Source organism: Quercus robur, chromosome 10 (assembly GCF_932294415.1).
Source record: "Quercus robur chromosome 10, dhQueRobu3.1, whole genome shotgun sequence".
Lineage (NCBI taxonomy): Eukaryota > Viridiplantae > Streptophyta > Magnoliopsida > Fagales > Fagaceae > Quercus > Quercus robur.
Genome location: NC_065543.1, coordinates 37,894,948 through 37,905,308, shown reverse-complemented (window position 1 = coordinate 37,905,308; position 10,361 = coordinate 37,894,948). Strand labels below are relative to the sequence as shown.

The window sequence follows — 10,361 nt, the reverse complement described above, 5'->3', positions numbered from 1 at the left end:
CAAAGCATTCTGAACTCCAAATAAGTCTATGCTAACTTTATATTCTCTTTTCTTTTCCATGAAGGTGTCTAGAATTCTTTCAATGTTTGACTATTTCTTTGGGTCAAGATAGTCTCTAGAGGTTTTGAACACAAGGCCACATAAATTTTTGTTAACTTTTTTTTTTTTTTTTTGGGAAACAAATTTCTGTTAACTTAAAGCAACGCAAAGTCACGTAAACTAACTTAAAATAACGGAAAGTCATGTAAAGCACACTGCACCAAAATTTCTGCAAATTAAATCGCATGATGTTTTGTGTGGCTCTTAAAATGTTTGCAAATAACTTACTCGTGTTAAATGATACTAAAGGTTTATTGAGCATAAACCTTTTTTTTTTTAAATAAAATTTTTTATATGTTTATTGAGCATAAACTTAATTTCAATGAAGGTTCAGATTACAGTGGCTTTGAAATTATAGGATGTGATATATTGTCACATATATATGTAACTTCAAGTTCATGTTATACTATTATTAATATGTTTATATATATATTCTGTTTTTTTCAAGAATTATAAAAAAAATAAAATAAAAAAGAGTACAATTTTTAGTGTAAGATCCACGTGGTGACCACGAACCAGTTTTAATGGTGAAATGTTGTTGAACGCTATTAGCCATTAGGGCCTGAAAAGAACCTTATGGCTAAGTCCTTTTGACGAAAGAAGAAAGCAGAAAGATATGAAGTTGAATAATGGGCAGAATCGTAGTTTCAGCAGAAAGAGACATCCCAATTACCAAAGTTGATTCTTCACCCTTAAGAAAGAACTGTATCTTCCAAACTTATCCTGGTAATTAAAAATTAATAGTGAAAAACTAAACCCCATTTTTAAGCACGGTTAATTCTAATTTATTTTAATATTTTTATTGGAGATAAATTCTTAATTTATTTAGCCATCTTAGATGTACAAATTTTACTCCATAAATTTTATAAACTAATATATCAATCACAACATATTTTGTAAGTCAATTATAAAATATTAATTAAGATAAAAATAATGCTTGAAATACCACAAATATTATTTTTCTAAAGACATTTATTTATCATGTGTTTAAGTGTAACCAATCATGTTGAAATGTTATCAATTAAATTCATTATTTAAATTTATTTGAACCTTTTTATAATAATTAAAAAAAAATTTAATGAGCAATACTAAAGATACTATAAATTTTATCATATAAATTGTAATGAGTTACAATCTCTTTAATAAAAAAATGATTTAAATATTTATTTATTATATGATTGAAATTATATGAATGAAATTGACCAATCGCCATTCTTTTATGCTAAAATTTATGATAGGTTGAACATTTTCATATTCTAATATTTCTAAACCTCACCACCATCCCTGTTCTATAAATACCATTCTCCCACACTCTCTCATTTCACAACTTCTCAGCTCTCTCTCTCTCTCTCCTTTGTGTTTCAGTGCGTTCCTATTCTTATTCTCCAAAACCGGTTTCTGTTTTTTGTGTTTGTTATTTTCTCTCATTTTCTTGGCAACCAAACGTAAAACAAAGAAAAAAAATCCAACCAACATGTCATTTGAACACTACTGTTACTATCTCTTCTTTCTGCAACCTGGATTTTCAACAATACTTAGCTTCAAGGCTTTCCTATGTGTCTTAATGTTTATATTTGTGTTTTCTTTCTGGCTCTCACCCGGTGGTCTTGCTTGGGCTTTATCAAAAACCCGAGTCCATGTGGTTCAAACTCGAACCGCCATTGCTGGCCCTTCTGGTTTGCCACTTCTTGGCTTGGTTTTCGCCTTCACTGGCTCTTTGACTCATAGAGTTCTCAGTAACCTTGCTGAGACTTTTAAGGCCAAGTCATTGATGGCATTCTCAGTGGGGTTCACTCGGTTCATTATCTCTAGCCACCCAGATACAGCTAAAGAGATTTTGAACAGCTCGGATTTTGCTGATAGACCTGTTAAGGAGTCAGCTTATGAGCTTCTCTTCCATAAGGCAATGGGATTTGCTCCGTTCGGGGAGTACTGGAGGAACCTGAGGAGAATCTCAGCCACCTATTTGTTCAGTCCCAAGAGAATTGCTCATTTTGGTGAGTTTCGGAGAAGAATCGGGCTGAACATGGTGGATGAGATAAAAGTCTTGATGAAAGGGAATGGTGAGGTTGAGGTAAGGAAAGTGTTGCATTTTGGGTCATTGAACAATGTTATGATGAGTGTGTTTGGAAGGAGTTATGAGTTTGGTGATAAAGTGAGTGGAAAAAATCATGGGTGTGAGCTTGAGAGTTTGGTGAGTGAAGGGTATGAGTTGCTAGGGGTGTTCAATTGGAGTGATCACTTTCCTCTTTTGGGTTGGTTGGATTTGCAAGGAGTGAGGAAAAGATGTAGGAATTTAGTGGCAAAAGTGAATGTTTTTGTTGGGAGGATTATAGAGGAGCATAGGGCAAAGAGGGTTGAGAATAATGAAATAGTAGTTGGGGTTGGGGATGGTGGTGATGAGAGCTCAGGTGATTTTGTTGATGTGTTGCTTGATTTGGAGAAAGAGAATAGGCTCAGTGACTCTGATATGATTGCTGTTTTATGGGTAAATTTTGCTAACCATTGATTATCTTTAAAAGTCATTTTAATTAAACTTGTATGATAGGTCAAGTTTTTGTAAGAGTAACTATAATAAGGTTCTACTCTTGCTCATTTTCTTGTCTTTTCAGTTATTTTCTTTACCATGCAAACCACTTAGGTAAATGCTTCGAGTTTAAGTTTACAGATTAACGCGAAAATTTTGCTATCCTAATTCCCCTAGTCAATCAATCTCAACTTTATTTGGGAATATGTACTGTTTGCAGCTTTGTTTGATTGATGCATCGACTTGGTTCCTTATGCTTTGGTCTTCCATCTTTTCAGTTTTGTTTGTTTCCTGAGAGAATTGCATGTTTTATAAATGCTTGAATAAGTACGAGATTGTTCTTTTTAGGTATCCAATAATGATATTGAGAATATGAATATATTTTTTTTCCTTTTTTCTCTTCTTGATAACATTGGTGTGCGTCTCCTATTGCCTTTCTTGTCTTGTTTCTCATGCTTCTTCTTTCTTCAATTTTTTCTCCATACAACCACCAATCCCTTTTGTTTTTAATGTGAAATTCCAACTAAAAAAATCCAACTAATAATATTCTTAAATCTTCAGGAAATGATATTCAGAGGGACTGACACAGTGGCAATCCTCCTAGAGTGGATTCTTGCAAGGATGGTACTGCACCCAGATATCCAAGCCCAAGCCCAATCAGAAATCGATACGGTGGTTGGAACATCTCGATTAGTCTCAGATTCTGACCTCCCCAACCTCCCTTATCTTCATGCCATAGTAAAAGAAACATTAAGAATGCACCCACCGGGTCCCTTGCTCTCTTGGGCTAGGCTTGCCATCCATGACACCCACATAGGCCAAAACTTTATCCCAGCAGGCACAACTGCCATGGTGAACATGTGGGCAATCACTCATGATGAGCAAGTCTGGTCTGAGCCCAATGAATTCAAGCCAGAGAGGTTTATGAAAGAAGATGTAGCTATTATGGGGTCTGATCTTAGGTTGGCTCCATTTGGTTCTGGAAGAAGGGTCTGTCCTGGTAAGGCCATGGGAATAGCCACTGTTCAGCTTTGGCTTGCACAATTACTCCAAAGCTTCAAATGGATTCCTTCTAAGCATTGCAGTGTTGACGTTTCTGAGTGCCTGAAACTTTCACTGGAGATGAAGAACTCCTTGGTCTGCAAGGCAGTTCCTAGGGTTGCTTGAAATTAATGAATTTGATGGCGGGTTTGCTATTAATTATCAGCATGATGTCATATCCATGTTTTTGCAGTCACTCTATGGAGAGGACCTAATAAGATAGTTTACTTTTTATGTTCTCTTATCTGCATAATTTTGGTTTTGGGTTTTGTGTAGGGTTTCTGGTATTAGCTTGAAATGTTTTTAGTGTTTTTCGTTAAAAGGTGTTTACGGATGGTTCTATATTATCTATGTTGGCATGGAACTTTAAATTTCATGCCCTTGTAAACAGTTTTACCATAAATCAATGCATTGCCTGGTTGCCCTTTCAATTTTGCTTCTTCTTACTTATGCATAACTCCATTAAATTTTAGTGACATTTGCTACTGAGATCCTTCTGATTCAAGTAATTGGAACCCTTTTCATTCAAATTATTTTGAATTTTTGTTTTTTAGTCTGATTTTTTATATTTTACTTGGAGCCAAATTTTTTTTCTTCATGCCTACGTAGTAGGCAAGAATGACCATATATAGCAATGTTAGTTTTAGTCGAAAAAAATAATGCTGAGATGAACAATATTATTGGAGGAGGTGGTGCTTATTGTCATTTTTGGTGAATGATCTTGTCACAGTGGTTGCTTTCAGTGACATGCATGCACCTTTAATAGCCCAATTTACTTGCTTGAAGAAATGCGGTATTAATTTCTGTTCGCAAACATCTTAGCTCAAGTCCAAACCATTAGAATATGTATTAAAAAATTAAAGTTACAATGTAGTCTAATTTTTTTTAAAGAATTAGTAATTTATAATGATATCAAAGTAGGTGCTCCTAAATTAAATTTAAAATTTTAAAAAAGTTTAAGGCTTAAGGATAATTGATAATTTATCAAATTGAAATATTAAAATCAGCCATGTTGATATATATATATATATATATATATATATATATATATGTAAACAACTCAATAACATTGTTCTAAACCATTTTCCATATGGTACAAGCACATGCAAATGCACATGATTTAACAAAAAAAATGGACAACAGCAAGAGGAAAAATGAAAGAAATAAAAAAAGGAGAAATATAATTCAAACTAAGTAATACTCAATTTAGCTAAAAATATTGGCTCCAAGAAAGTTTAGAGTTAGTAGTCAATACTCACCAACTGCATTGCTCAGTAGGAATGAAATTTGGATGGATGGAAATGTGAACGTGTGAATTCACACTAAGCACAAGTAAAGAATAAGAAAAGCAGTAATGAATTACTAATATGCATGATTCGATCTAATCTCAAAGTATTTAAATACTAATTAAGTGATATCCTCTAATCTAATTTTAAACTGAGTATTGGAGATCTGTTAGGTGAAGTTGATTGCATGTTTTCCAAGCAACTGTTGTAACTGGGAGAGTTCTACTATATAAACTCTTACACACTAGTCTTCCACTTTGTGAAATCTCAGCTTTCTTAATATTATCAATTTCACAAACACATCCATTGGTTGTAATCATAATCAAAGTTTCAAATCCTCTTTCCCTCTTTTCCATTCCATCTTTATTCTTTCATGCTTGGCGTGCCTTTTTCCTCCTGCGTAACCTTTTGAATGTGCCACTACTTTCGCCATAATTTTGATTTGATCTACTACGAGTAGTGTGAAGAAAGAATAATGAGTCCAAGTGTGAAAATGATTATTCACTATTTGCAATCGATAACTTCAACAAAATTATAACAAAAGTTATGTGTGGTCCTAGAAAATCTCTTACTAAATTTACAAAGATTCTTTAACTAAGGGTTTTTGAGTCATGACTATAAACTAAAATTTTTGGCCTTACTTTGATTTGATCATCTTAGGGAAAATCTTTAAATGATTGAGGAATAAGAACCTAGGCCAAACAATGATCATGGCTCACTCTTGTGGGGATCCAAATCCTTGCCAAGAATATATTTTTGGGAGTTGTGCTTGTGAAAAGCTTTGCTCCTTTTTCTCATGGCCTGTAAAGAAGGGTGCATATGGGACTTGAATATCCAAATTAATATATTTTTCTTATTTTTATCTACATCAATGCAAGTTGGCTTGGACTTTCTTTTAACTATTTCTCAGTCGCCCACCCCTATATTCCTTTCCTCTCTCCAAAATCTTCGCATTACTTGAAAGACACACATGTAGAGAATGCAAGAATCTATTTTTGGCCACCTCCTATAGGCTGAAAAACCATGTCTGTAAATGGCATATCCATACAATGGGTGTCCATATTCCCTATAATAGGTAGTACTTATCCAATGGGGCATCTAATATATTGGTACATTGGGTCCTCCTTTGTTTTTTTTTTTTTTTTTTTTTTTTTTTTTTTTTTTGAGGTAGATCCATAGAAATTTTATAAATAACTCAAAGAAAATGTGTATACATCAGATGACGTGGAGAACTTGGCACAAGCAGCCAAGAGAAAAAACAAAAACAACACAATGAAATAATCTAACACATTGGGTCTTCATTGATCAATTTTAATTCACTTGTTATGGCGTTAACCATGTCGTCTAGGGTAATTACGATGTCCATAAATCTTGTACTGTTCGACCATTATAAATTTTATAACATGAATATATACCAAAGTATAGGCATTGGATGCAAAAGGTTACAAAAAAAGCTACATATCTTTAATTTTATTTTTTTATTCTAGGACTATCTTATAGGTTTCAAGTAGTATAGCTAACAAGACGATGGTCTTGAAATTGGAGTGATTATTCCTTGGATCAATCACCAATTGTGGGATTTGGCCTTTAAAACCCATGTCTCCACCACTTTATATATGCTAGTCAAAAAGGAGTCAAATATTAAAGCACTATAGTTCCTTTTGAGATTATACAATTGAATGCTTATTGGCTTCAATTTAAGCTTTTTTGGCATGCCTGGCTTACATTTTTTTTTTATTCGTGAATTCAAATCCTAATTATCCTCGTAAAAGAGAGCATTATATGCTACTAAAGAGCATATAATGCTACTAAACCAAAAGGCCCTTGATTCTAGTCTATAAATTTTAAGTTAAACTAATATTAGGGAGAAGTGCCATTAAAAGAAAAAGGAAAGGAACATTTTAGGTAAAATAATATGCATTATATTGAATTGATTTCTTAATAAGTTCTAAATCTATGTTCTACTGACTTATGTACTAACTGATTGTGAGTGATCTATTGCCTGTACATCTTCGCCTCCAAGTAGGATTGTTTTTGAAAGGAAATTAATCCCTCATTCTATATGCACAATGGCACATAAATAAGAGTCTTGCTATGTACTTGGTACCAATTTTACAATACATAGAGATTTCACAAATTGATGTGTTAACTCTTTTTTTTTTTAAGTAATTAAAAAAAAAATTATTTTGTATGTTATTGATATAACACCAATCACAATCATCACCAATCACTTTTTTTTTTTTTTTTTTTTAACTATCAAAATTATACCAATGAACCAAGGAAAAGTACATATAGGCTAACTCCTAGGGCAACTTGTAGCAAAAATATAAAATTGGACAATCAATTGAGTTGCAAATGAGGCTCACCATGACCTCAGGCTTTGCCATGAGGAGGCCATGATTGTATGGCCAAGTTCCAATAAAGAATTACAAACCAGTGCTGCATCAATGAGTTTGAACAACCTAGGGTTCGAGAGCCCTAGATGAAAGCACACTGGCAAATCATCGATCATCCACCATCCTAACCCATTTTAAAATTGAATTTTTTTTTAATTATATTTCACTGGAGGAAGATTTGTGAAACACATTCTCCTTTACATTGCCTGTGTACTAAAAGTAGTAACATAATTTTTTTAATCCTAGGCTGGTCATCATGTGTCAAAAGAAACATAAATTCTTATGCTTTTAGTCTAATGGACCACAAATACCTAGTGCTTATAAGATAATTATGCTCAAATAGGTGACGTTGATTGAACAATCAATTAAGTTTGTCTTGGTGATCCCAGGTAGGAGCAAAACCACCCCCTGTTGGAGGGTACAAAAATTAGTTTAAGGAGGGTGGTGATTTCAAAGGTTTCATACTTCTGGTTTATTGAAAATGGTGGATCTCATGCTTTTTCTTCCAATGTAGGGACATATAAGTGGGCATATGCCTTTATTTATTCTCTGCTTGTGTGTAAGATGGGATCCACAGGCCGCCCTGGTACATACCTAATTATGTGTTCCTCTTAATCACCAATGCCATTATTTGATGATAATGATGACTATGAGAATCACAGTAGTGATGATTAATGAGCCTGCTACAGGATAATAAGAAGATTAAATCACTACTTAATTGAATGAAAGGGCACACTCACTTATGACCTCCACCCTCCCATATTATTGGTTTGGAATAGAAAATTCAAATTTTTAAGGGAACATTGTTTAATGCATATGTTTTCTTTTAAAAATTTGGCTTAACTCCGGTACTTTTTTTAATTTGACATTTCATTTTATTTTAAATAACAATGATAAGTGGTAGTGGGTTTTAATTTCCATTTTCTATTTGGTTAGTGGATGATGTGGCAGTTTCTCATTAAAACAAAAGGAAATTTCAGTTAAAAAAGTACTGACTGTAAGCTAAACCCTTCTTTTAATTAAAAAAAAGTACAAGTTTTCAAAATCATCTTCATTAATTTTGACTGAGAAATTTATTTATTGATTTTTCTAAGAAGACTATATTTAGTACATCCCAAAATGGATTACAGAAGAAGCCCTTATTTATTTTTCTTTTTGGATGAGACTATTTTTCATCTAGTAAAGCGTGGATGAATCATGATGCTTCAATACTATCTCTCTTAGCCTTGATTTTTTTTTTTTTTTTAATTTTTAAGTATCATACTTAATCTTAGGGTATTATATATATATGGGTGGAGTTCAAGTTACATCTGGTGTAACTTTAAGTAATGTTACGCCATTTAATATTTTTTAATTAGATGCAAATTTTGGCAAATCTACCATTAGATTACATTATCTTTGTATATTTTTCATACTTGCAAAATTTCAAAGTGATCAAAGATTAATAGTCATGTCATCAATGAATTTTGAAATTTAAGTTTTTGTAGTTTAAAATAATACATAAAAGATGAGTTTATGGATCAAATAGTAAATAACATCCAATTGACATGAAAATTGGCATGATTGTTAAGAACATATAGGATATGTAATTCAACAGTAGGATTTTCAATATATATATATATATATATACATATTGAGTGGACGAATCATGAGTGGATTTTCGGCATAAGAAAGACTATATTTTGGACATCCCAAAATGGATTACGAAAGAAGCATTTATTTATTTTTCCTTTTGGATGAGACTATTTTTCTTCTAGTAAAGCTATTTGTGGATGAATCATGATGCTTCATTACTATCTCTCTCAGTCTTGAATTTTTTTTTTTTAAGTATCATACTTAATCTTAGGGTATTACATATATATATATATATATATATATATATATATATATATATATATAAGCTGAATTCAAGTTACACCTGGTATAACTTTAAACAATGTTACACAACTCAATATTTTTTAATTGGATGTGAATTTTGACAAATTCACCGTTAGATTACATTATCTTCATATATTCTCCATGTTTGCAAAATTTTAAGGTGATCAAAGTTGGGTTCAAATTACACCTGGTGTAACTCTAAGTAATGTTATACCACTCAATAAATTATTATTTAATTCATATTTTGAAAATCCACTCATTGAATTACATATTCTTAATATGCATGCCAATTTTCATGTCAATCAGATGTAATTTACCATTCAATGCATAAACTTATCTTTTATGCATTATTTCAAATTACAAAAATTTGAATTTAAACAATTGATTGATGACATGACTATTGATATTTGATCACCTTGAAATTTTGAAAGAATGGAGAATATACAAAGGTAATATAATCTAGCTAACAATGGATTTGTCAAAATTCACATTGATTGACCAAAATTATATTGACCCCTTTGGTAACTTAATCAAATTAATTAACCAAATGAAATTAATTAGATTCAATTACATGCAATAAGCATGGTAGCACAAAAACCACCAACTAAGTTAAATGCAACAGAAAATAAATTTGACACAGGTGATTTGTTTACGAATGGAGAAAACCACCAAGGCAAAACCCTACCGGGTGAATTTAAGGTCACCACTCCCGAGAATCTACTATTATCAAAACAAGCGATTACAAGTAAAAGGAATCCCAGTACCTAATACCAACCTACAGTTGAACCCTTACCCCAATACCCAATTGGACTTATGATGTAACGACAATCTCTCTGTTCAATGCACGACTCCCAGTATGTGACTAACCGTTGATGCACGGATCCTAGTACGTGACTAACTCCACAGCAACTCTTTGATTGTTTTAGTTGATTTGCAATAGCTATACATAGAAACACCAATAAGATCTTCAATGATGGTGTGAGAGACTTTGCTTGGTTACAGAACCCAAAGGCATACAAGAAACGCAACAAGAACTCTTTCTTCTATAGGAGAAGGCTAGGGTTTAAAAAAGAAAATCTTATGAAGCTCTCTAGGGTTTGGTTTTTCTTTTTCCACCTCATTATTTAAATAGGA

The 10,361-nt window shown here is 32.5% G+C and overlaps 1 protein-coding gene across 1 annotated transcript; it reads left to right on the top strand.

Annotated features, from left to right (window-relative positions):
* Nucleotides 1-1,420: 1,420 nt before the first annotated feature.
* LOC126702975 (cytochrome P450 78A5) lies at nt 1,421-4,098 on the top strand. The gene is made up of 2 exons (XM_050401859.1): nt 1,421-2,587; nt 3,188-4,098. Exons 1-2 carry the CDS (start codon nt 1,574-1,576, stop codon nt 3,791-3,793), a joined length of 1,620 nt encoding a protein of 539 aa, XP_050257816.1. The 5' UTR covers nt 1,421-1,573; the 3' UTR covers nt 3,794-4,098.
* Nucleotides 4,099-10,361: the final 6,263 nt, after the last annotated feature.

Coding starts and splice junctions, on each gene's coding strand:
- LOC126702975 (XM_050401859.1), top strand. CDS start 1,574: ATGTCATTTGAACACTACTGTTACTATCTCTTCTTTCTGCAACCTGGA. Junction 2,588..3,187: donor ATATGATTGCTGTTTTATGG/GTAAATTTTGCT, acceptor TTAAATCTTCAG/GAAATGATATTCAGAGGGAC.